General features: G+C 48.5%; 1 protein-coding gene across 1 annotated transcript in view; it reads left to right on the forward strand.

Annotated features, from left to right (window-relative positions):
* The window catches only part of OGDHL (oxoglutarate dehydrogenase-like), a 30,964-nt gene extending 10,082 nt beyond the window's left edge, over positions 1–20,882 (forward strand). Inside the window, exons 3-22 of the mRNA XM_006897727.1 lie at positions 1,183–1,285; positions 1,703–1,818; positions 1,983–2,137; positions 4,815–4,961; positions 6,500–6,590; positions 9,806–9,985; positions 10,132–10,260; positions 11,328–11,507; positions 11,770–11,922; positions 12,344–12,446; positions 13,080–13,208; positions 14,553–14,703; positions 15,623–15,750; positions 16,533–16,711; positions 17,961–18,032; positions 18,139–18,264; positions 18,347–18,419; positions 19,736–19,899; positions 20,067–20,221; positions 20,759–20,882. Coding sequence (XP_006897789.1) covers positions 1,183–1,285; positions 1,703–1,818; positions 1,983–2,137; positions 4,815–4,961; positions 6,500–6,590; positions 9,806–9,985; positions 10,132–10,260; positions 11,328–11,507; positions 11,770–11,922; positions 12,344–12,446; positions 13,080–13,208; positions 14,553–14,703; positions 15,623–15,750; positions 16,533–16,711; positions 17,961–18,032; positions 18,139–18,264; positions 18,347–18,419; positions 19,736–19,899; positions 20,067–20,221; positions 20,759–20,882 — 2,658 coding nt within the window. The remainder of the gene's footprint in view (positions 1–1,182; positions 1,286–1,702; positions 1,819–1,982; positions 2,138–4,814; positions 4,962–6,499; positions 6,591–9,805; positions 9,986–10,131; positions 10,261–11,327; positions 11,508–11,769; positions 11,923–12,343; positions 12,447–13,079; positions 13,209–14,552; positions 14,704–15,622; positions 15,751–16,532; positions 16,712–17,960; positions 18,033–18,138; positions 18,265–18,346; positions 18,420–19,735; positions 19,900–20,066; positions 20,222–20,758) is intronic.
* The last annotated feature ends 5,547 nt before the right edge of the window (positions 20,883–26,429 follow it).

A 26,429-nucleotide genomic window follows, 5' to 3' on the forward strand; every position in this document is an offset into this window, starting at 1 on the left:
TAGATCTCTTCCAGTCAGTTGGCCAAGTGGTTGTTCTCCAGATTTCTTGGCACAACTTGGTGAGCACGTCCAGGGCAGCATCTGTTAGCTGTTAATATATAGCTTTGTCTTAGGGATGGCAAAACCAAGTTTCTCCTTGGAGGCTAGTATTTTTAAGCTTTGTCTCACATACTTTGTGGCTAGGAGGGACCAGTCCTTGGAGAAGGACATCGTACTTGGAAGGGTGGAGGGACAGTGCAGGAGAGGAAGACTCTGGATAAGATGAATTGACACAGTAACTGGACTAATGGGGATTGGTGTATCTGTGTCAGTAAGGCTGGCTCAGGACAGGACAGGGTTTAGAGCTGTTGTACATAGAATTGCTATGAGTCACAGGCAATTTGACGGCAGCACATGACAACAACAACAACAACAACAACAACAGCAAAATGGGTCATAATGAAGAGCACATAACAAATTTTTTAGAAGCCCTCGTGACACTGTGGACTGAATGTTTAGCCACTAATCAAAAAGGTCAGCAGTTCACACTTGCGTGACACTCCACAATGATGGAAAACCTTCAGTCTTCCCTTGTAACAATTTACAACCTCAGAGACCCTAGGGACAGTTCTGATAGGGTTACTGTGAGTAGGCAACTGCCAGTAGGCAGTAAGTGGATCATCTTTTTTCCTAGAATTAGTTTTTTCACTGAGTATTATTTTGTGATGCTTACCTTACCACATGGATATTTTTCTAGTTCCTTCTTAACAGCTCAGTAGTGCTGTCCTGTGCATATTTGCCATATCTACTTTCCAGTTTTCTCTTGATGGACATCTGGTTCCTGTAACTTTGAAATTACTATTATACTACACTGAATACTTCTTTTTTAAAAATAAATTTTAATAAAAGTTTACAGAGACTTTGGGTTTGAATTCTTTCATTGTTGCACTTTTTTCTCTGTCCAAAAATGTGTGTGTTTTTTATGTTTTTACTAGTTGCATGTTATACTTTTTAAACCACATTGAGCTCCTGCTATTCTAGTGCCTGTGCCTGGAACTTCATTGGCCAGAGTGTAGCAACTGAGTAAAGAAGATGTGGAGACTGGGAATTCTGTAGCTGGACTTAGAAGACGAGGAGCATAGAAGCATGGTTTTGGTGAAGTCTAGTTGGGTCCCAACCACAGCTTTTTGCTTTTCCTCCTAGATCCGGGGCCACCATGTGGCCCAGCTGGACCCTCTAGGCATTCTGGATGCAGACCTTGACTCCTTTGTGCCCTCAGATTTAATCACAAGTATCGATAAGTTGGGTGAGCATTATTAACCTTTCTCACTACCCTGGCAAAGCCAGGGAACTGATGCATGTGGCCTGGAGGAGCAGTCCTGGAGTGCAAACTGAGCTGGTGCCTCTAGGCCTATGGTGTGGAGATAAGCCTACTACTCCTTTCTGACACTGGCCCACCATTCATGGTGCCCCTGCTTGCGGGTGCCCCTCACCTGGAATCTTGCTAAGCTGGAGGAAATATAAGGGACGTGTACAAGTCCCTACTGCATAGTGACCGGGCTGACCTCGTGTTCTTACCTCTGTTCCTGCTCATGTGGGGTCCTTGGAGTCCATGACAGGAGCTGGAGAAGAGTGCTGGGGAGCTGCTGAAAAGCTCTATGGTACAGCTGGTCTCTAAGGCTCTAAGACTCCTTTTCTCTGTTTCCTGGGATTCTTCCTTCAGCCTTCTACGACCTGCAGGAAACTGACCTAGATAAGGAGTTCCAGCTGCCCACAACCACTTTCATTGGGGGCTCTGAGAATACCCTGTCTCTGCGGGAGATCATTCGGCGTCTTGAGGTGAGCCCAGGCTGGGATATGGGCCATCCGAGGGAGCCCTTCAGAGCAGGCTGCTGGTGGAGGGGTATGTGTGGCCTTTTCTGTCCCAGATTCATATGGACCTGCTAGCTTCTTCTCACTCCTCATGGAGCAACCCCTCCCATCCCACCCCACCCCTTCCCCAGAGCACCTACTGCCAGCATATTGGCCTGGAATTCATGTTCATCAATGATGTGGAGCAGTGCCAGTGGATCCGGCAGAAGTTTGAGACTCCTGGCATCATGCAGTTTTCCAGTGAGGAGAAGAGAACTCTACTGGCCCGACTAGTGCGCTCCATGAGGTTAGCCAGCCACATGACAGCTGTTGTGCACCTTGGGCTTCTATGGACAGGGAAGACTGGAGCATCATCCTAGTGTGGGGCCTCTGGAAGGACATGGGCAATAGCACCCCTGGGTTTGGGTCAGAGGTAGAGCCAGCAGGTGAGCAGGGCTGGGTTCTAGGAGATGATGATAGAAAGGATTATGGGGCACACAGCTTGCATCCTGAGTTGATAAAAGAGGGGACAGGTAGAGGTGTGGGAATGTGCACATGGAAGATACAGCCCTGGGTGGGGACTGTTTAGTGGGGCTCTTCAGTGGAGGAGACATGGGCTGGCTCTGCCCATCAGCCTTTCTAAAACTGTGGCCCCAAGGCTGCAGGGGCTTAGATGAGCTCCCCCCCCCCCGCCCCATTCCACTTCTTGGTGAAAAGACAACTTCCTAAGGAGTAGGGAAGAGGGGATAATATCCAGCCTTGAAGCCTTGAAAGAGAATGCTCTTTCTATTGGGGGAAGTTATTTTTGTTGTTAGGTGTAGTCAAGTTTACTATGACTCAGCCACCCTATGAACAACATTTGAACCTTGCCCCATCCTCACAATCTCTGATATGCTTGAGCTCATTGTACAGTCACTGTGTCAATCCATCTTGTTGAGCATCTTCATCTTTTTAGGTGAGCCTCCTCTCCCAGCATGGTATCTTTTTCTAAGGACTGATTTTTTTCTAGCAACATGCCCAAATATATGAGACACAGTTTCACCATCCTTACTTCCAAGGAGCTTCCTGGCTGCATTTCCTCCAAGTTTATTTGTTCTTTTGGAAGTCTGTGGGATATTCAGTATTCTTCAACCATAGTTCAGAGACATCAGTTCTTCTGTCAACCTTCTTCATTGTTCAACTTTTAGATACACAGGAAGTAGTTGAAAAGACCTAGCTTGGCTCAAACACACCTTAGTCTTTAAACTGACGTCCTTGCTTGTTAACACTTTGGAGAGATCCTTGATAGCTGATTTCCCCAATATAACACATCTTCTGGTTTCTTGGCTGCGGTTACCATGTTGTTGTTGTTACGTGCCGTCGAGTCGTAGCGACCCTATGCACAACAGCCCTAAACTGTGCTCTATTCTGTGCCAATCGCACTGCCTCTGACACACCCAACCCAATTACCCCAGTCACCGAATCAATCCATCTCATAGAGGGTCTTCCCCTCCTGCGCTGTCCCTCCACCCTCCCAAGCATGATGTCCCTCTCCAAGGACCCGTCCCTCCTGGCAACATGTCCAAAGTATGTAAGACGAAGCCCCAGAATCCTTGCCTCCAAGGAGTAGCTTGGTTCAATCCTCTCCAAGATGAATCTGTTTGTTTTCCTGGCAGTCCATGGTACATTCAATACTCTTCTCCAGCACCACAGCTCAAAAGCATCCACTCTCCTTCTGTCCTCCCTAGTCATTGTCCAACTCTCTGATGCATAACAAGTGATTACAAAGACCATGGCCTGTATCAGGCGCACCTTAGTCTCCAGAGAGTCACCGTTGCTCCTGAGTACTTTAGAGAGGTCCCTAACAGCAGACTTTCCCATCGAGATACGCTTTTTGATTTCCTGACTGCTGGTGCCAAGAGTGTTGACTGTGGAGCCGAGCAAACTGAAGCTGTGAACAATCTCAATCTCTTCACCATCCATCCTGACGCTGCCAATTGGTCCAGTGGTGAGAATCTTTGTCTTCTTGACACTGAGCCTCAGTCCATACTGAAGGCTACAGTCCTTGACCCTTCGCAGCAAGTGCATGAGGTCCTCCTCAGTTTCAGCAAGCAGGGTTGTGTCATCTGCATAACGCAGATTGTTAATAGATCTTCCACCAATCCTGATGCCGCAATTCTCCTCATAGAACCCAGACTCTCGGATAATCTGCTCTGCATACATGTTGAAAAGGGATGGAGACAGGATGCATCCCTGACGTACACCCTTCCCAATTTTGAACCATGCAGTGTTACCCTGCTCTGTTCTGACTACTGCCTCTTGGTCCAAGTATAGGTTTCGCATTAGCACAATTAAATGTTCTGGGATTCCCATTCTTCTCAGAGTCAGCCACAGTTTGTTACGATCCACACAGTCAAATGACTTTGCATAATCAATGAAACACAGATAGACATTCTTCTGGTATTCTCTGCTTTCAGCCAAGATCCATCTAACATCAACAACAATATCCCTAGTACCATAGCCAAGTAAAATTAAATCATTGACAACTTCATTCTTTCCCCCATCTATCTTGATGTTGCCCTTTGGTCGAGTGGTGAGGATTTTTATTTTCTTGATGTTGGGGTGTTGTCCATAGTGAAGTCCACGGCTGTGTCACTATCTGTAAGGAAGGTTTTGTCATCTGCATAACATTGGTAATTAATGAGCCTTTCTTTAACCCCGATGCCATATTCTTCATATCATCCAGCTTCTTGAATTATTTGCTCATTTTGGAAAGATAAAGGCCAGAAGTAGTCCATGAGGGTAACTCCTTGAAAGCAGAGGCTTGCTGGCAAGGGCTATGAAAAGGTGCATGTAGGGACCTCGGGCCCACCCTGTTCTCCTTGCTGGGTGTGGAGTCTGTTGTAGACCTAGACTCCAGAAGGATCTGCACACACTCCATCCTGGACATTTGTAATCTGCCTCATTAACTATCCAAACCTTTCCTCTTCTCTCTCCCAACTCAGGTTTGAAGACTTCCTAGCCCGCAAGTGGTCCTCAGAGAAGCGGTTTGGCCTGGAGGGCTGTGAGGTTATGATTCCTGCCCTTAAGACCATCATTGATAAATCCAGTGAGATGGGGATTGAGAATGTCATCCTGGGGATGCCCCACAGGTAGGCCCTGCTCCCCTCCCTGACCCTAACTTTGCCTTTTCTACTCTGGTACCACAGAGCAAAGGCGGAAGGAAGAAGATGGGGGTCAAAGGAGGCAAGTAGGGGATGGCCTGGAAAATTCTCTGAGTTCCCAGGCCCTGACTGACCATCACAGAAAAAGTTGGTCTGCGGCCAACACCACAGATCCAGGGACAGCCAGTGCTCTCAAATACCCCTAATCATCATATTGTCACTGCCCCTAGAAGGGACCGGATTTCAGAAAGGGGTTTTGATGCTTTTTGGTATTCCTGTAGACCAGAAGATCATGTAGCCTGGTCAGTTGCCCCTGGTGGGCTTCCCTTGATACAGGTCTCTGGAGTTGAACCCAGGGATTCTGTCTCTGCAGGCCTGACTGCATGTTTAGGTGGGCAGCGACTTTGGTGATGTAGTTTGTGGGCAGTTGCATGCTAAGCCAAAAGGCACACCACGTGGTAGTTCAAATATACCAATGGCTCTGTGGAAGAATGATGGGCGGTCTCTTTCTTTGCAGTTCACAGCCTCTGAAACCCCACTGGAGCATCAGCAATGAGTCAGTTCTGACTCAATAGCAAGGAGTTTGAGTGTTTTGGGTTTTGTGATGAGGAGTTGGAAGGCTGGAGGCCACTGTGGTCATGGATGGGGATGCGGGGCTGTGAGGATATGTCAAGCAGCTCTTTGTGGCAGAGCTGCCAGAATTGAGGCAGAGACTGGCTGTAATTGTGGATGGGCCAACTTGAGGTCACATGGGCGTGAAGGATTCCCATATGCAATGTGCTGGGAGTCACCAGCCTGTGGGCTAGTCAGCTAGGAGTGTCTTGTTCTGGCTGCCACAGACTCTGTGTTCAAAGGGCCCAGAGATATTATGTCAAGTTAGGAGGGAGGTAGAACTGACCCAGGGATCTGTGGTGGAAACTCAGATGGTTTCAGGTCAAGAGACAGGAGGGAGTAGGACATCCCTTACAGTGTCCACAGGGCAGGTTCACAGTCTGCAAGGGCTCTGGGAGGACAGGGAACTGGCCTCCACAGTGAAAATAAGGAATCTTGGAGACTGATGGGGCTCTCCCCCAAGCCCTGCCCCCACAGAACAGGAGCAGGACCTCTTCCTACAGGGCAAGGGGGCTGGAGGTTGGCCAATGTCTTCGTAGACCTGGTGCTGGTGAGCCAGAGTCGCCCATTCCTTGTTAAAGTGTCCTTTGGTGGATGTTCAGACTGGTCAGAGAGTTCTGGGTTCCTGGCTGCCTTCTGAGCTACCCAGATCTCCATGCAAGGATTTATCAAATCTCCTTTTCCAAGTCACAGCTGAGTGGTCAGGACAGCCATGTGCAGACAGCTGTGAATCACAGAATGAAGAGGACTGAGGAGCTGTGTGGGGCTTTGGGGTGGTCTGAGTGCTTTCCCTGCTACCACAACCTCCCCCCCTGGCCTGAGTCTGAGGCATACAGGCTGGTGTCTGCTTGAGGAGGTGTGCTGAGGAGAGGGGGCCTCTGAGCTGGGTGAGCCCAAATCCCTTCTGTCCCTAGGGGCAGGCTGAATGTGCTAGCCAACGTGATCCGCAAGGACCTGGAACAGATCTTCTGCCAGTTTGACCCTAAGCTGGAAGCAGCAGAAGAGGTGGGTGCCAAGCACAAGTTTCAGCAGTGGGTACTTGGGAACGGAGTGGCAGGGATTTGAGGTCAGGAACATCCAGGCTCAGAGATCTTGAGCTGGACAGACATGTGGAGAGGTGAGTAAGAGGCTAGGGTGTCTGCACTAGTCCTGTGTGGCTTTTTGAAGCAAACATTGTCATCTGACACCCGTGGGCTGACTGGATAGCTGGGAGAGCGAGGCCCTGATCTTTAGACAGTGGCCTGGACTGCCTCAGCTCTGCAGGTGTAGCCCAGCCTATGTGCCATAGTACTGTCCACGTCACCTCACTCATTTCCTTCACCTTGGGGATCAGGACTGTCTCTTGTGTTCTTTGAAGAGCTGAGAGGATATTTTTCTGCTCACAGCCTCTCTGGGGCTACATCAGTATCTTGCTGCTTTACACCCCAGGTCTTTGCCCTCCATGGACCCTCAGCTCATAAAGCTTTTTCCTCTGCTCATTTTTTTGTGTGGTTATATACCTTTATTCAAAAGTCAGTTGAGGCAAAAGAGATCTGACCCATATTTTAATGGATTATTTTTTGTTTGTTTCCTTGACTTTTAAAAAAAAAATTGTTTGCTTAGAAAGTTTAGATACATTATGTTTCACACTATTCTTCATTCATATTGTTTTGTATACAATCATTCTCATGCATCATGTTTTATAAAATTAATTACCATTGGACCTTGTATGTAATTGCCCTGTCTTTCCCCCTGGACAAATATTGCATAGGACTATTATTGTAAAAACAGGAGGATAACTATTAAAACATGTATGGAAACTCAAGTGGGGGGAAGGGTGGGGACAGAGGGGTGGGAGGGGGTAGGGTGAAAACAGCATGGTTGCATGGTTTGGTGGGAGGAGGGAGGGGCAGGGAAAGGGAAAGGATCCTCTGCTCCTTTTTCAAAGTCCTGCTTGTCCCCAGGATGGTTCTGCTCTGGTTGTCTCCACCTGCTCATGTGCATGTGTGCAGATGCACATGTGGGTATGTGTGCATCTGTGTAAGTGTGTATGTGTGCATGCATGTGTGCACTTGTGCATATGTGTGCATCTATGTGTGTATCTACCTGTCTCTCTCTTCAAGTTGATAGCAGGGCAAGGACACATGCACATGTGCATGTGCGTGGACAGACAGACACATACTTTTTTTTCTCTCACTCTCCTTCTCTCACTCAGCAGTCTGATTAGCAAAGCTGTGGAACATGCAAAGTCTGGCAGCTTACTGCTTGCCCACAGCAGTTCACCAATTTCACATCATCCCACAGAGAGATACCTGGGTTTTTCTTCTAGCCACTGACATTGACCTAATCTGTGGTGGAAAAGCACACAGGAAATTGTACTGCTGACCAAAAGGCCACACCTCTCTAGTGGTCCTCTCTAATCCACCAGCTATTCTGTGAAGAAATATGGGCAGTCTCCTGTGCAATTTACAGCTTCGGAAAACCCCTGTAGGGCCAGCTATGAATTGCTTTGACTTGAAGTTAATGAGTTTGAGAGTTTCTCTATCTTCCCAGATGGACATTAAGGCTATGGGAGGTGTGAACTTGCACACAGGGGTGAATGAATGTATCTGGTAGTTGGTGGCTGAAAAGTGCAATTGCTGGATCTGAGTTGGTGAAATTACTTTTTGACCCTCGGTCAGCCCACCAGCATGCCTTTGGCTCTGTGGTCCCATTGCTTCTGCCAGATATTTCTATCTTTGCCAGTGTGAACTGTAAGAAATGTACTTTCATTCGCACTTCTTTGTCAATAGTTCAACTGCGTGTCTTTTCATGTTTTTTTAAAAATTTTATTTTATTAATTTTAATGAGCATTTATAGAGATTTTGCATATTCATTCATTGTTGCATTTTTCTCCCTGCCCCCGCCCCAGTTTGCTCTTCTCTTTGAAAAGTAAAAGAAAAATTCCTTCCTTGATGTACAATTACCACCCCCCCCCACCCTGAGTACACTCCACTATGCAACCTTCATTCTTGACTCTTGTCATAACCATAATACCCAATCATATATCACTTTTAAACTGTTCTTTCCCTCATCTGTTTCAATGCAGAGTATATAATATATCCAATTTTTCTCAGTCTTACCTCAACCCTGATGTCAGTCCCATTCTACAACAGTGACACTATGCAGTATTTGCCTTTTTGTGATTGAGATATTTAATTCAGCATAATGTCCTCCAGAGTCACCCATTTTGAATAATATTTCATGAGTTCCTTGTTTTTCAATGCAGTGTAGTATTCCATTGTGTGAATATACTAGAGCTTCTCTACCCATTTGTTTGTTGATGGGCACTTAGGTTGTTTCCAACTTTTTAAAGCTGCTTGTGTTTCTCTTTCTGTAAGTTCCTTTTCTAGATTTTGCATATTGATTTTACTGATTTGCAGAAGTGATTTGTATGTTGAGCTAATTAGCCTCAGGCCTGATTTATTTTCTAAGTACTTTTCTCAGCTTGATTCTCCCAAACGTTGTATGTGGTTTTGCTGCCTCCATGGCAACTCTGTTAGACATTATCAGTCTTCCCTGAGTGGCTCAAGCACTGTAAAAGATTGGTGGTTGGAACCAATTGGTGATTGCAAGATGTGTCTTGCAAGACATGTGACTTGTTTCTAAAAGGTCATACCCTTAAAACTGTCATCATGAGTCAGAATTGGCCTGATGGCAACTAGCAACACTGTTTATGCTTGCTGGGTTTTCTATATTGTTAAGGAAGCTCTACCCTACTCCTGGTTCATAGGACATGTCTGTCACATTTTCTTCCAATCTGATAGACTCCTACTTCACACACATTTTTGATGCAGCTGGACATATCTTTGCTGTAAAGAATGAGTGAGAGACTCTACTTGTTTTTCTAGGGGCTCAGCCAGGGGTCTTGGCACCATTTATGAGTCTCCTTCTTTTCATGTCTATTGTAATTTGGACCCTCCTTACTGGCTCTGTACCTCTCTCACCATTTTTGTCCTTTTTAGATGTGCTGCAGTTGATAAAGCTGAGAGCACACTGGCTGATAATTCCAAGAGAGTCTGGGTGGAGAGAATGGGCCCAGTTTGGAGAGGTGGTAAAGGGGGTGCAAAAGGTGGTAAAGGGTGTGGAGCAGGACAATACATCCTTCCTTAAGTAGGATCTGGGTCTTTGCAGGCATCATGGGATGTCTCAGCCAACTGTTGGCTCTTGTCTCTGTCTATCTAACTGTCTTCAATTTTCAGGGATCTGGGGATGTTAAATATCACCTCGGTATGTACCATGAGAGAATTAATCGGGCCACAAACAAGAATATCACTTTGTCACTTGTGGCTAATCCCTCCCACCTGGAGGCTGTGGACCCCGTGGTGCAAGGAAAGACAAAGGCTGAGCAGTTCTACCGTGGAGACTCACAGGGCAGGAAGGTGAGCTTGGGCTGGGGCTCCCAAAGGGCCGGGATCTCAGGTTGGGCCCTGGCACCTGGGCTCTAATTCGCAACCATGGAAGTGCAGGGCTGAGACAGACAGATTGGGCGGAACAGCCCCTTCTACCTCCTGTCCTGGCTGTGCAGGTCATGTCCATCCTGGTGCATGGGGATGCTGCCTTTGCCGGTCAGGGAGTGGTCTATGAAACCTTCCACCTGAGTGACCTGCCTTCGTACACCACCAACGGCACAGTGCACATCGTGGTCAATAACCAGGTGAGAGGAGGGTTCCATGCCGTGCCTAGCCAGCAGGTCCATCCTGGATATTCAGGAGGCAGTTTAGTTGGAAGAACAAGACCCTCATAGTTTTTATTCCCTTGTTATGCCATTTTTCAGTTTCCTGGAAAATGAAATTGGATCCTAGTAAATAGAAAATAGAGGGGATTATGAAGATGAAGGGAATGCCTATATAATCTAGGCCTAGCATAGAGTTTGAGTTTGTAACTAGATATTAGTTTTAGATCTATATGAACAAATTAATCCTAGAACATAACTGTAACAGCCCCTTTTTATTTTACATAAATTTATATAGCAGTAAAATTAACATTTTAAAACATACAGCTCAGTGGAATTTAGAACATTAACATTGTTGTGAAACCATCACATCTAGCTGGTTCCCAAATGCTGCCATCACCCCAGGAAGAAGCCCCGTGCCCGCCCTCCCTCCTTGTTCTAGCTTCACCTCCGTACCACTCACTCTTCTTGTGAGCCTCTGAAACCTGTGTTAGGTGCTTTTATTTGCATCTTGTGAAGTAGGTATTTCAACCAATTGGTTTTTAACAGACAAGGAAGTTGAGACTTTGGCAATTTCAGTACCTTGCTCAAGATTGTGTGGCTGGTTACCAGTGGGATGGAGATTTACCTTAGCTGCTAGACCAGCTGCGTTGAGCCCATTCTGATCTTGGTGACTACATGTATGTTGGAGGAGATCTGTGCTCCATAGATTCTGGCTCTGATGGGGTGTGTGTGTGTGTGTGTGTGTGTTAGATTTGTGCGCTACAGGATTTTCAGAGTAAATCTCTAGGCCTTTCTTCCAAGGTGCCTCTAGGTGAACTCATCCTCTAACTTCTTGGCTAGCAGCTGAGCACACTAACCATGCGTCAGCTTGAGGCTATGAGCCTTTAAAAAAATGTTTGTGGGAGAAAGAGCAGGCATAATCCCTCTACCATTAGAAGCCACCATGGTTTCTGATTATGGCCCAGTGGACCCTTTGTTCTAAAGCAAATTCACCTGTCTAGATTTTTGTAAACAGAGAGGCAATTCCAGTTCCTCTGCCTTTCCAGATTGGCTTCACTACTGACCCTCGGATGGCCCGCTCCTCACCTTATCCCACTGATGTGGCCCGAGTGGTCAATGCCCCCATCTTCCATGTGAACGCAGATGACCCAGAGGCGGTGATCTATGTGTGCAGTGTGGCAGCTGAGTGGAGGAACACCTTCAACAAAGATGTTGTTGTAGACCTGGTAGGTCTGTGGAAGAGGGTGGGTGAGAGGCTGAGAATGGGAGCTTCCCTGCTATGTAGAGCTGGGCTCACTGAGTGGAGGAAGGTGGGTCTCAGCATCTTCAGAAAGTCAGCTGAGAGTCCTTCTTGGACAGACAGGGAAGGGTTGAACATCCCCAAGAGCAATCTGTGCAGAGGCCAGGTGCCAGGACACTCAGTGGTGGGTGGATGAGCCCTGCACAGTGTCACAGGACAGGCACTCAATTGCGACACTGCCTCTTCAGGTCTGTTACAGGCGGCGTGGCCACAACGAGATGGATGAGCCAATGTTCACACAGCCGCTCATGTACAAACAAATCCACCAACAGGTCCCTGTGGTGAAAAAGTATGCAGACAAGCTCATCGCTGAGGGAATGGTTACCCTTCAGGAGTTCGAAGTGAGCATGGGAAGCAGGGTGAATCCCTGGGGCTTCTGCAGTGCCATGTTGAGCAGTGGGGCTTTAAAGATGTTGCTACAATGCTCCTTATCTCCAAGAACCCCCAGTTCTCCTGCAGAGTGTGCAATAAGCCAGTATTTCTGCTGATGAATGTTGTCAGGGGTCTTCCTGGTCTGTGAATATGCTGTCCCTCATCTTTTGGGGGGCTTTGAGGCAAGAGCTTTGGTCTTTCCCGTGTCTCCCTCAATCCTCTGCTGAGCACATATCAGACCAACCTGGGTCCTCCTGACCTCTGAGACTTTGAACTCTGTGAGAACATAGCAGGCCAGTGGGGAGAGAATTATACAAGTTGGTGAGGGAACCAGGCCTTAAGGATCTCAGTGGACCTAGTTTTTGGCTACCCAAGGAATCCTTTCCTCAGGAGGAAATTGCCAAGTATGACCGCATTTGTGAGGAAGCATATGGTAGATCTAAGGACAAAAAGATCTTGGACATAAAGCATTGGCTGGACTCCCCCTGGCCAGGTAAGCAGGTTTGTTTGGCACAGCGTGCTTTGCCAGGGCCATGGACTCTGACCTTCCCTTGGTAACTAGTGAGCTTGAACAAAGGCAATTACTGCCAAGCTCAAAGGCTGCCACCTCTGTCCCTGAGACCTGGAGATCATGTTGTAGGCAGCTAGATCTTCCAGGTCAGGGATGGCTGGAGAGAGGGACCAAATGCTCCTTGCCAAGATGTGACTGAATAGGCGGGATTAAACGCAAGGGAAGAGAAGACTTGAGGATGAAAGTGAGATCCTCAGGTACTCCTCCTATCCTCCCTGACTGTAGAAGGTGGTTTACTTTCCAGGCACAGCCACCTTCTTCACAGGAAACCCCCACATCCCTGGCAAAGTTGGGCTAGAACAGGTGTGAGTAGGTCAGCTGTAATCAGGCCCAAGAATGGTTGGAGTCTAGGCTCTGAAAGAAGGGATTGGATGTGATGCTGCAGCTGTGGGTATTCATTTGGCACATATCCAGAGCATGGGATAAGAGAGAGGGGAGATTGGGGTCAGGTGGGCTTAAGAAATGGGGGCCCTTAGTCCTAAGGAGAAAGTCTAACCAGGGATATCTGAGGACCCATACCCAGCTTGAAAGTGGACAGTTAGCTTTGCCCTGTAGGTTTTTTCAACGTGGATGGAGAGCCCAAGAGCATGACATGCCCAACTACTGGCATCCCCGAGGACACACTGACCCACATCGGCACTGTGGCAAGCTCTGTGCCACTGGAGGGCTTCAAGATCCACACAGGTGAGGCATCGCTCAGGGCTTCATGTGCTGCTGCCCTGGGTTTGACCATTGCACCAGCTGCACTGCGGTCACCTCAGCTCTCAGCACTTCACTTGAGGCTCAGTAAGAAGCACACAGTGCTGACCAGGGTGTCCTGAGGGGAGAATAGACCCAGGCGTTGCCCTCCCCACTGGGGCTTGATGACCAGCCCTAAGTTGAACAAGTAGATTTTCCACATATCTTTGCTGGGCATGCCTGGGCCAGGAAGAGGAAATCAGAAAGAGAGGATGACTGTAGAAGGGCTGTTGGGCCTGGAAGACAAGCAGGATCCTGCAGACAGGGAGGGTGCTTAGAAGATAGGCTGCCTGTGGCCCAGGGGGAACAACAGAAGACATGTTGGCTACTCTCTGCTGTCCTGCCTCTGGACAAGCCTGTATGAGTCAGGTGGTCCCTGGAGGGGCTCTCCTTGCCTTGGCTAAGGTACCCTCTGCTTTGAAAGCCCAGAGAGCCTGTGTCCTTGGCAAGGAGCCTGCCAAGCCAAAGGATATTGGTTGAGGGAAACTCAGATGTCCTTGGACATACCTGACAGCGTGGGCTCAAAGGAGGAGCTCTTGTGTTAGCAGAGGTGGAATGGGAGCAGCTCAGGGGAAGGGTACCTGTTGGGCCCTAATCAGGAGAAGTGAGCCTGTGCCCATCTACACCTGTTACAGAGCCGTGGCCCTGCCACTGGACTCAAGGGCTCAGATCCAAGCACCAGGCTGGCTCTACGGAACTTGTTAGCATCTCTGAATACAGAATGTAGTGACAGCACTTACTCCAGGAGGCGTCCCTGAGAGTATAGTATATATACTCTCGATAGATAGATAGATAGATAGATAGATAGATAGATAGATAGATAGATAGATAGATAGAATATATATCCCCCTGACTGAAAGGCTGGGGGATCAAGTACACTCAGGGATGCCCTGGAAGAAGACCAGGTGATGTATTTTAGAAAGCTCAGCCACCGAAAACCCCACAGAGCACAGTTCTTTCTTGACACATGGAAGTTGGCTGTAAGAGGGTGGTTGACCAGCTGTCTATTACCCCTAGAAAGGTGTCTGCCACTGAGCCCCACATGCTGTTTTCCCTACCACGTGTGGGGGAGGTTGTGGAAGGAGGCTAGTTGATGAGGGGTTAAAAGAAAGGAGTGTTGAACAGGCTGGAAGCTGGGGTGGGGCAGGGGCACATGGTGCTGGACCTTACTGTCTGCCAGAGCCCCACTCCATGCCTGGTCTGCTTGCCTTGCTCCAGGGCCCTGTGTTGCAGATGTCTGGGGTAGATGGCTTGGCTCCATGCCTCTTGGTCAGTGCTTGCCTCCCACAGGTCTTTCTCGCATCCTGAAGGGCCGGGCAGACATGACAAAGAATCGAACCGTGGACTGGGCACTGGCAGAGTACATGGCCTTTGGTTCTCTCCTTCAGGAGGGCATCCATGTGCGGCTGAGTGGGCAGGATGTGGAGAGGGGCACTTTCAGGTGAGAGGAGGACTCTCAGGCCTGTCCCCCACTTTGGCAGGCTGGACTTTATTGTCCCCAGTGAGCAGGTGGGGAACTGAGGGTTTGAAACTGTGCTTGAGGACTCCACAATCAGCACAAGGGTCTCGAGTGGGGCCACACTTTCTCTACTTCCCAATCTTACCTGACTGAGTGAGTCAGAGAATGTCTAGTGCACCAGCCCCTCCTTACCAAGGGTTAGAGCTGACCCCCTGGGCCACGCTGGTGACTGAGGATATGCTCTATGATCCTTTATGATCCCGTGTGAGTGTGCGCATGCATGTGCGTGCGTGTGCTGTCAAGCTAGCTCGCTCTCTCTTGCTTGTTGCAATTGAGATTTTGAATCCAAATGGAGCCCTTTACCTTTATATCCTGTCATACTCCTCTCAAAATTTAAGATTCTGACTGTCACTGCCCTGTCAGCGAGTCATGGTATTGTGCCTTCCAAGTATGACAAGCCTCTCAAACCTGATTGTTCATCGCTGTCCATCCTGTCCTAGTCAAGGCAGAGGCCACTCCTCTGTCAGCCCTGCTGGGGCTCAGGGAGTCAGTCTGGTGGCCAGGGATGCCCAGGACATTTCAAGGCTGGCAGATTGTCTGAGCACCTTGCGGTGGAGCAGTTTTGTTGTGTGCTCTGTGTGAGGGCTGAGATTCAGGGAAGCTCAACGGCTTACCTGGGGCCTGACAGTGCTATAACAAGAGCCCACGTCCCCACTGAGCATGAGGCTGGTACACAGGAGGCTCTGGCTTTCCAGGATCTTCTAGACCCCTTTCCTCTGGTAACTCTGGCCAGGTCTCCTGGCCCAGTGACAGACTAGCTGCATTCCCACTGGGACAGGTCTTTCTTGCTTGTGTGTAGTGGGCCCTGCTCACCCTCTGCCCACCATCCCTTTCTTTCCAGTCACCGGCACCACGTTCTCCATGACCAGGATGTTGACCGGAGGACATGTGTCCCCATGAACCACCTGTGGCCTGACCAGGCCCCCTACACCGTGTGCAACAGCTCCCTCTCAGAGTATGGGGTCCTGGGTAGGTCACAGCACTGCCTGCAGTTCTGTGAGCCTGGGTACCCAGGGGTTGGTGATGGACCAGCACCCCAACATGTCCATCTGTATGGTCATGACCATGTCCTGGGCCTCAGGCTGAGAAGGAACAAGTTAGGGCCTGAGAGTGGCCAGGACTCATCAGAGCTCATAATTCTTAAGTTACCTGAGAGATGATTCTTGCTCCATCTGGCCTCCCAGAAAAACCCAGTATGATGGATGGGAATCTGTAAATACTAGAGCCTCCCTACCCTGGGGACCACTCCCCTCCAGCCATATAGAAAGCCCCCAAAATGCGCTGCGGGACACTGCACCAGCTGGTAAGTGGACAAGCTCTACCTGACCTTGCCCTGCACCTCATTCCTGAGCTCACATCTTGCTGTGGCTGCCCTGCCACCCAGGAGTCCTGCCCCATGGCCTGTCTCCAGCTCTCGACTGCCCCAAACTAGGCTCATTTGATTTTTAGCTCCTGTGCCAGGCATTCAGCCACCGTCTCTAGGAGGTCCTCAGCAAAGCTGGGAGTCAACTCTGGGTGGCCGTTGCCCCACACTTTTTGGTGGCTTCTGTGTTCAGACAACCCTACTCTTTCTCCAGGTTCTTTGGACTTGGATCTTGGTCTGGACCTGGATGAGCTTGGCAGAGGGTCAGAGCTGAGGGTGAAAGCTGTGGACATGCTGAGAGACCCTGCCATTTGAGCTAGAAGGGATCCTGGAAGTGTGGGCCTGGTGGCAGTGTGGGACAGGTACTAGCTTGATGTTTTCTGTTCAGGCTTTGAGCTGGGCTATGCCATGGCCAGCCCCAACGCCTTGGTCCTCTGGGAGGCTCAGTTTGGTGACTTCCACAACACTGCCCAGTGCATCATCGACCAGTTCATCAGCACCGGCCAAGCCAAGTGGGTGCGGCACAACGGCATTGTGTTGCTGCTGCCCCATGGCATGGAGGGCATGGTGAGAGCACAGCGATGCTGGGGTCATGCTGCAAAGAATAGAAGTGGGGGCAATAACGTGCATCTTTGTCACCACTCTGGTGACAGTCTGTGGGCTTGAGCATGGAAGGGGCAATGAGGACAGCACCGGGTAGAGCAGGGCTCCCTTCTCTTAGTCATAGGGTCTCAATGAATCACAGTTGACTTGATGGCATGTGACAAACAGCAGTAACACCATGTTTTGGAATCTTTGGATGTTGCAGAGAGTTAATGTGGTCAGCTGCTGATTCAAAGGCTACCCTAGGATAAAGGCCTGATGATCCACTTCCAAAGTCAGGCATGGGAATTAGGGGGCACTTCTCTACCCTGAAGCACATGGGCTGCCTGGGTCAGAGTCAAGTGCATGACACCAGCTGTGTGAGAACTCAGTTCTTAGGACTGGTTGAGCCATGTTCCATGAGGAAACTGAGGGGCAGAGCTGTAGTAGCTTGTCTGGGGTTTCACAGTCAGCAAGCAGGATTTGAAGTTCTGCTAGTTTGCTCACCTCTGGTCCCTTCTGGTGTGTGTGGGTGGGTGAAGAGGGAGAGGTTGGGGGTCACTTCTGGAAGCTGCTAGGCTGATGAGATTTGGAGGACAAGCAGAGTGTCACCCAGTGATGGTTAGGTGGGGCTTGGGACACTGTACCAGCTGCAGGAGAGGCAGGTGGAGGGCAGTTTGGTCACTGCCTGGCCATGGGACTGCCTGAGGCCTGGCTGGCTCTGGACTGCCAACTGCAGTGTCTCTTAGGTCCTGCTAGCTTCCACTGGTGATCTGGTCAGCATACCAGAGTTTGAGCAGCCTGTTAAGCCTAGGCACTTGCTGTCATGAGCACTTTGCATGTCTTTGTGGCCAAGTCCTCACAACATCCAGGTCAAGACCATTGCCTTCTATGCTACCTGTGAGGAGACAAGGGCACAGAGAGGTAGAGAGACTTTTCCAAGGTCTCACAGCTGTCAAGATGAAGCGTGACCAGGCTGGGGAAGATAGTCTGATCTGGCTGGTCCCTTGGGGTGCCCTTTTCTTCTTCCCTGTGCATCATGCAGCAGCATTCAGGTTTTTGTCCACATCTCCTCTTCTATATCAGCCATCCTCTCTGTGAAGCCTTTCTAGAGCCCTCCAAGCACTCTGCTCTCCCTACCTCCAGTGTCCAGGCAAGGTCATGATGTCTGTCCAGATCTGTGACAGCCATGTCCCTCAGAGGCCCAGCCCACAGCATCTGGGGTTTATTTCAGGGCCCAGAGCACTCCTCAGCAAGGCCTGAGAGGTTCCTGCAAATGAGCAACGATGACTCGGACTCCTACCCTGTGAGTGCTTTGTGTCCCCCACAGGGGCCTGCCCTGCTGTGTTCAGAGTGGTTGGGCCTGGGGTACTGCGGTCCTGCCACTCATAGTCTCAGCCTCATGACCACAGGCATTCACTGAAGATTTTGAGGTGAGCCAGCTCTATGACTGCAATTGGATTGTGGTCAACTGCTCCACACCTGCCAGCTACTTCCATGTGCTGCGTCGGCAGATCCTGCTGCCCTTCCGCAAGCCTGTGAGTCTTCATCCCTCCCTGCCTGAACCAGAGGGCCCTGGGTCAGGTGGAGAGAGGCAGCTGGCATATGCTTCTCTTCCAGCTGATCATCTTCACGCCTAAATCCCTACTGAGGCACCCGGAGGCCAGGTCCAGCTTTGACCAGATGGTGTCTGGTATGTGACTGGGCAGGGAGCAAATGGGGCCTCACTTTGGGGAGGCTGCCAACATGGGACCTGGTAATTACAGCCTGATCTGGGCTCCTGGGGCTCTTTTGTTCTTCCCTCTGTCTGAAGACATTATCCAGGGCAACAGTTTTTAGCACAGTCTCCATCAGCTAGCATGATGACCAGCTGGCCTGAGATCATTTGAGGTAGATTCTGGGGTCAGAAAAGTATACATGGGCCTCACAAAAGCCACCAGGAGAACTTAAGAGATGCAAAGTCTGGTGGAGGTCTGCCCTAGTTTGGGGTGGGCTTATATGGAGCATTATAGGGATCATTCACTCATCCATTTATTTGTGTGACTGTCTCTCAAGATCTTAGCCGTGCCAGGATCTCTCCTCGTAACTTACCTAGAGGTCAGGTCAGATGAAGTGCCTGAAGAACCAAGTGTCATGATTAACAGTTAAAGGGATGTGGGCCAAAGGTGAGGAGATGGGGGCCACAGGTGGGGAGATGCAGGCAACAGGTGAGGAGATGTGGTCCTTCTGTAGAGTGAAGAGGCAACAGGGGTCCCTGCACTGAGAGAGCAGAGGTGTTTGGGTGCACAGTCCATGGCTGTGTGACTAGCAGTCCAGGCAGGGCCTCCCACATGCTCAGGAGCTCATTCTGGCCTGTGCACATCAGAGTTCCCTGCACAGACAGGAAAAGTGCTCTGGAATTTGGCTGCCTGGCCTCACTTGGCCCAAGTGTCCTCACTGGGGTTGGGGGGGGGGTGCATGATAAGTAGCTTCTTTGGAGATTTTTTTATTCCAGGCCTGACACAGCACTTGATGTGTTGACATGAAGTGAGGAAATGTCTAGTCATTTTTACAAGTAAAAGTTGACAATCTTGGGGGCTTGGTTGCAGGGGTAAGAAGGAGGAAGGTATAGCTATCATTTAGAGCTTCCCTTGCTTTGTGGTGTGGAGATTATGGGGTAGGGTGGACACAGGAGTGGACCCAGCTGAAGAGGAGCAGTCTGTGGAGTTTGAGACAAGACAGGTGATGATGAATGCTAGGTAGGTATGAAACCCCCTCTTTCTCCTTCCAGACCCCTGGTCATCTCTTCACCGTACCCTGAAAAACACCAATACCTCTCAGGCTACTGGATGCCTCTTGCTCTAAGATCTTTTGATTCATGGGTGCCGACTGTGGCTACAAGTGTAAAATTGGGGCCAGAAGAGCATGAGGATGCTGGAGGGGCATACCTGATTCCAGAGCCACCCACCCTTTTGAGGTGCTGTGCCCTCTGGATGCTTATGTCCCACCCTATCCTCTTGATGCCCAAAGGGACCAGCTTTCAGCGGGTGATCCCTGAGGATGGGGCTGCAGCAGGGGTTCCTGAGCAGGTGCAGCGGCTCATTTTCTGCACAGGCAAGGTGTACTATGATTTGGTGAAGGAGCGGAGCAGCCGGGGCCTGGAGGAACAAGTGGCCATCACCCGCCTGGAGCAGGTACATGGGCAGGTGCTGTCAAGTCCCAGCTGGTGGTACTGGGCAGGGCACAGAAAAAACTGGAGCAGGGCCAGGCCCGGTGGGAGTGGCCAATGGAATGGCTGTGGCTTCTCCTTTGGGGGCTACCCTTCCCTGAACTATATCCTCTTTCTCTTTGCCTGCCCCAGATCTCCCCATTTCCCTTTGACCTGATCAAGCAGGAAGCAGAGAAATATCGATGTGCAGAGCTAGTGTGGTGCCAGGAGGAGCACAAGAATATGGGCTACTACGAATACATCAACCCACGCTTCATGACCATCATGAGCCGAGCACGGCCCATCTGGTACAGGACAGATCCACTGTCACCACATTGCTAGCTCTGCTTTCCCACCACGCCAAGGTCAGGGAAAAGGGCCGCATACTAGTCATTGTCCTTCCCTGAAACAGAGGAGTTGGGCCCTGGCCTCACAGCTCTGCCACTCAGATGGGTTTTCTCATCCAGCATCAGTGATTGACAGGCGCTTTTTGTTTCTGTATCTGGAGCAGAGTTAGAGCATCTTCCTCAAACTTTACTTTGTTAGACCAGTTATCTTCTGTCGAGCAGGATAGCCATGGTGGGATGTGATACATATAAAGCCCTTTGGCCTTGTGGTGCCTTGGAGAGAAGAAAAGCATTAGAAATGCCTTTGGGTCTCTCGGGGTCAGGGAGTCAGGAGGGGTCTGCTGCCGGGGCTAGATCTTCCCTGGGCCTGCAGCTCACTAGGAGTGTAGTGTGCTGGGGCAGGAAGTTGGATTCTGAAGTGTTCTCAGGTACATCCCCACTCTGCTGTTCTGGGGTGATGAATGCCAGTAGCCTCTCATTTTGCCTTTCCTTCACCAGGTATGCTGGCCGTGACCCAGCCGCTGCCCCGGCCACAGGAAACAGGAACACTCATCTAGTGTCCTTGAAGAAGTTTCTGGACACCGCCTTCAATCTTCAGGGCTTTGAGGGCAAGAAATTTTAGGGTTTGGGAAAGCCTGCCTGTGTTAGACTTGCCTTGGGATTTCCTGGGACCACGCAGGCTGGTTCAGAGATGCAACAGTGGCATGCACTCCAGCAGTGATTGAGGCCCATGCTATGTCCACTTGGACCTTGATGTTCATTTCCATATCTGGAAATGAAATTGGATTGAGGGAGCCAATGGGGCCTGAGGTCAGGTCTAAGTGCTCCCAAGATACCTTGGCTTTTCTGTATCCCTGTCATTCATGTTTGTGAACACGCCCACTGGGAGACCCATTTCTTTGGGTTCACCTGTCCTGGCAGATCTTTCTGCTTTCCCCTTCTCTTTATTCATCTGCAGATTCAAAGGAATGTTCTTTTTGTATGTGTGTGTGTGCGCTCTTAGAAGTAGAGCCAGGAAAGCCAATCTGCACTGCGGTGATTGTGTGTGGTGTTCTATGGGGTGTGTCATATGAGAGATGTCAGCTTCCATGTGAAATACAACCCATGTGCACCAAAGTAGGAAACCAAATAAATGAGAAATAAAAATGGCTTCAGAGACTTTTCAGTTTTTATTTCATGTTCCAAAGTAGTTAGGAGTGAGTGGGGACTGAAGAAGAGACAAACACTTGTGTCTCATTCACAGAGTTCCTGTGAGGATCAGAGATAATATTTGTAAACTTTTGGCATCTCTGGTCTGGTCAGTTTTGCTCCCCACAGACACTGAGAAAGCTGCAGGACAGGAGAACTGTCTGTCTTTCATCCCATTGGATGTGCCAGACCCTGGCTGGGATGGAAGAGGTGTGCCTTTATGTTGTCTCTTAAACACACAGGCCCATCTGGGAGACATGGAACAGTCTACTTCATGGACGTCATTGATCACATAAGCACAGAACTTAAGGGACCATCCACAACTTGGTGTTAGGAGTTTGGGGATCAAAGAAGGCTCCCTTGAGGAAGGGGCATCTGAAGAAGATGAGCTTTCTAGGGAGCAGACCTAAAACAAGGACTGCAGCATTGACCTGGGGAAATCTAGTGGAAAAGTCAGCATGAGGGTTGGAGAAGAGAAAGTTAAGTGTCACCAAACTTAAATATAGCTCAATATGACACACTTTTACTTGTACCCCCAAGAACATTCATTCCAATTTATGTAAACTAAAGGATAACCTAGCCACCATTTACAGCTTGTCTATTTTATCTTAAGGAGCCTTGATTCATCATAGATAACACTGGACTGCTAATGGAAAGGTCAGTAGCTCAAATCCACCAGAGAATGATGAACAGTCTTCTCCCATAAAGATTTACAGTTTCAATAACCTGATGCAGGGACTCTCTGAGTTAGAACTGACTCAATGGCAGTGATTGAGGCTGCTTTCCATATAGTAAAAAATACCGTTTAAACTTCACCATGGAAAGTTGGAAAAGGGCCCATTCTCACCTGAAAATCTCAAAGTTCACATAAAATTATAAACCAGGGTCATCTATGAAGTAGAGCTTATGGACTTAGCCGTTATCCAAAAGGCCATGCTCTTGTCCCAAGAGCTCTTCATTATGCATTCTTGGGCTCTCAGGGCTCTCCAGGCAGGGAAATTCCAAGTAGGCAGAAAGACACCAGGTCTCTAAGCCTACGACCTTACATAATTGATGGTCCACTTTCTGCAACTGAAGGCCGTCATGGGAACTGGACAGCACTGTGGTGAGAGTAGGATTGGTGGGGGACATTTTCCTATAAAAATGTTTACGAGGACTGTATCATCAAGTCGTAGATGACTCAAAGGGAGACTATGAATGAAAGTCCTGAACATTCATAACTTCCATCATTTCTCTAAGTTCATAGAGTTTCTGGAGGCAAGCTATTTCAGAAGTGGATGCCACTCCTGCTTCTAAGCCTCTTTTAATTTGAGAGCTCCATCAGACACTGTCCACCATGATTAACCATTATCACATTTGACACATCAGTGTCAGTGTTTACCTTCACAGCAAATATGAGTTACTCTGTACAACAAATTGACAGACCAGTGCTATACTACTTAGAAGAATGTTTGACCCTCAGGCCTAAATGCCTTTTTAAGTACAAGACCCAAACCAATCAGTTCACAATCAATTGCGAGCAACAGCCCACACTCAAACCTCAGCCAAAACAGAAAACACACCTTTGTAGAATCCAGCTGCTCCACTCATCTTCCCAAACTGGAAAGCAGTCCCAAACTGGTGACCATTTATGCCTTTTTAAATACGAGGCCACAGAAGATAATATATCTTATGCTAACCATGGCCTGATCAGGCACATCTTAGTCTCTACCTTGACCTTGTTGCTCTTCAGCACTCTGGAGAGGTCTCTGACAGTATATTTTCCTAATTCAACACTCAGTCAAGAAATAAAAAGGTTAATTAAATCATGAAAGAGTGTTTGATTTGTGAAACTGAGCAAGATGAAATAATTAACAATCTTAATTTTTCTCCGTCTTGTTAACAATCTTAATTTTTCTCCATCTATATTGGTGCCAAATGAAGTATTTCAGATAACAGATGTTGCCCTGGATGTGCTCACCAAGTTGTGCCAAGAAATCTGGAGAACAACCACTTGGCCAACTGACTAGAAGAGATCTATATTTGTTCCCATTCCAAAGAAAGGTGACCCAACTGAGTGTGGAAACTACAGAACAGTGTCATTGATTTCACATGCAAGCAAGATTCTACTGAAGATTATCCAAAAACTATTAGAACAGCACATCAGCAGAGAACTCCCAAAATACAGGCTGGGTTTAGAAGGGGTCGTGGTACTAGGGATATTGTTGTTGATGTTAGATGGATCTTAGCTGAAAGCAGAGAATACCAGAAGAATGTTTCATTGATTATGCAAAGTCATTTGACTGTGTGGATCATAACAAACTGTGGCTGACTCTGAGAAGAATGGGAATCCCAGAACATTTAATTGTGCTAATGCGAAACCTATACTTGGACCAAGAGGCAGTCATCAGAACAGAGCAGGGTAACACTGCATGGTTCAAAATTGGGAAGGGTGTGCCGCCAGGGATGCATCCTGTCTCCATCCCTTTTCAACATGTATGCAGAGCAGATTATCCGAGAGGCTGGGCTCTATGAGGAGAATTGCGGCATCAGGATTGGTGGAAGATCTATTAACAATCTGCGTTATGCAGATGACACAACCCTGCTTGCTGAAACTGAGGAGGACCTCATGCACTTGCTGCGAAGGGTCAAGGACTGCAGCCTTCAGTATGGACTGAGGCTCAATGTCAAGAAGACAAAGATTCTCACCACTGGACCAATTGGCAGCATCAGGATGGATGGTGAACAGATTGAGATTGTTCACAGCTTCAGTTTGCTCGGCTCCACAGTCAACACTCTTGGCACCAGCAGTCAGGAAATAAAAAAGCGTATCACGATGGGAAAGTCTGCTGTTAGGGACCTCTCTAAAGTACTCAGGAGCAACGGTGTCTCTCTGGAGACTAAGGTGCACCTGATACAGGCCATGGTCTTTGTAATCACTTGTTATGCATCAGAGAGTTGGGCAATGACTAGGGAGGACAGAAGGAGAGTTGATGCCTTTGAGCTGTGGTGCTGGAGAAGAGTACTGAATGTACCATGGACTGCCAGGAAAACAAACAGATTCATCTTGGAGAGGATTAAACCAAGCTACTTCTTGGAGGCAAGGATTCTGGGGCTTCGTCTGACATACTTTGGACATGTTGCCAGGAGGGACGGGTCCTTGGAGAGGGACATCATGCTTGGGAGGGTGGAGGGACAGCGCAGGAAGGGAAGAGGCTCTCTATGAGACGGATTGATTCGGTGACTGGGGTAATTGGGATGGGTGTGTCAGAGGCAGTGCGGTTGGCGCAGGATAGAGCAGGGTTTAGGACTGTTTTGCATAGGGTCGCTATGAGTCGCCAACGACTCGACGGCACATAACAACAACATATTGGTGCTGCCACTTGGCCCAGTGGTGCTTCAATCCAAATTACTGACTACAGCCTCAGGTTCTTCTCAGTTTCAGCAAGAAAGGTTGTGTCATATGCTTAATGCAGGTTGTTGATGGACAGTCTTCCTCCAATCTCGATGCCATAAAGTCCAGCCTCTCGAATGATCTGTCCCATACCCCCCCTGACTCCTTTCCTGGTTTTCAACAGATGTGTCTTGGAGAGAGTGAAAACAAGGTGCTCCTTGGAGACAAGAATTTTGGGGCTTTTTTTCTCACACACTTGGGCATGTTGCCAGGAGAAATGAGTCCTTGGAGAAGATTATCATGCTTGGAGGAGTGGAGGGACAGCGCAGGATAGGAAGACCCTGGTAACTCAGTAACTGGCGTAATGAGGGTAGGTGTGCCAGAGACAGACAGGCTCAGGATGGAGCAAAGTTCAGAGCTATTTTGCATAGGATTGCTGCGAGTCATAGTCGGCTTGATGGCAAATGACACCACTACCACCACCACTTTATGCTTTGACCCCCTAAAGATGAGATAGGGGGGTAATCTTATTACTAGAGGACTCCACACAGAGGCTGGAAGACTTCTGAGTGAGATTGGTGCCTGAGTACTCACACTACCCAGAGCACCCTTTGCTCCTAGTTACTCTTTGACTATGCTGCTGATAAGAGAGTCAGGTGATGGAGGGGCATTCCTCCAAATCAAAGTGGTAGCAGGGTCTCTAGCACCCCTTTTGTCTACCTGGATCCAGACCCTAAAATGAGAAGAAAAATAATCTTTTAACTCTATAGTGGCAATGAAAACCAAGAAAGAAACATTTCTGTGGACTTTGAGGCCATGAGGTAGATCGTGGGGACTGAGGAGGGTGTGGCGAGGTGAACAGGAGGGGTCTCTGGGACCTGCAGTCAAAATAATATGGCTTGACTCCTCCCTGCTTTCCTTATACCACACACAGAAGCCTGCCTTGGAAGGGCAGTGGGTTGGCCTGCTGGGCTAGACAGGAAGTGAGATGGTGGATGGTTAGTATATTCTGCAAGTAGTGTGCCCAGTTTCTGCAGCAGACAGGCTGATGAAGGACCTCCAATAGATCTCCAGACTTGTAGAAAATCCAAATCTGGATTAAAAATTTTTAAGTATAAGAACTAACTCTGGAAAAAGAAAAGATTTAGATCTAGGTGGAGAGAAGAGGGACAGAAGACTTTAAAATGACAGGTCATGACTTCAAAAAGCAAGGAAGGTATTGCTACTGTGAAACAACAGGCTGTGTTAAAAATCACTAATTCTTGACTGGAAATGCTAAGTCTCTGTAAACTTCCATTAAAATTAAGAAAAAAACTCTAGTTTTTTAGAACCTATCAAATAATGCCAAAATAAAAACTTCAGTAGTTAAGATGGATAGCAAAACACTCTTTAAAAGAAGAGTAATGAATTAATAAAATGGTGGTATCTAACCTAGAGCTGCACTTTTTTTAATTTGCTCGAGTGTGGTGGAGATGGTAGATGGTGAGGGTGACATAGGGTAGAACGTGGCTCAGATCCATTGTTCATAGGGTTCCTATGAGTCATAGTGAACTTGAGAGCACTTAACAACAATATGGTGCAAGGATATTTATAAATGTTATTATATCT

The sequence above is a fragment of the Elephantulus edwardii genome, unplaced genomic scaffold (genome assembly GCF_000299155.1).
Source record: "Elephantulus edwardii isolate Elephantulus edwardi_28Jun2011 unplaced genomic scaffold, EleEdw1.0 scaffold00213, whole genome shotgun sequence".
Taxonomy (NCBI): Eukaryota; Metazoa; Chordata; class Mammalia; order Macroscelidea; family Macroscelididae; genus Elephantulus; species Elephantulus edwardii.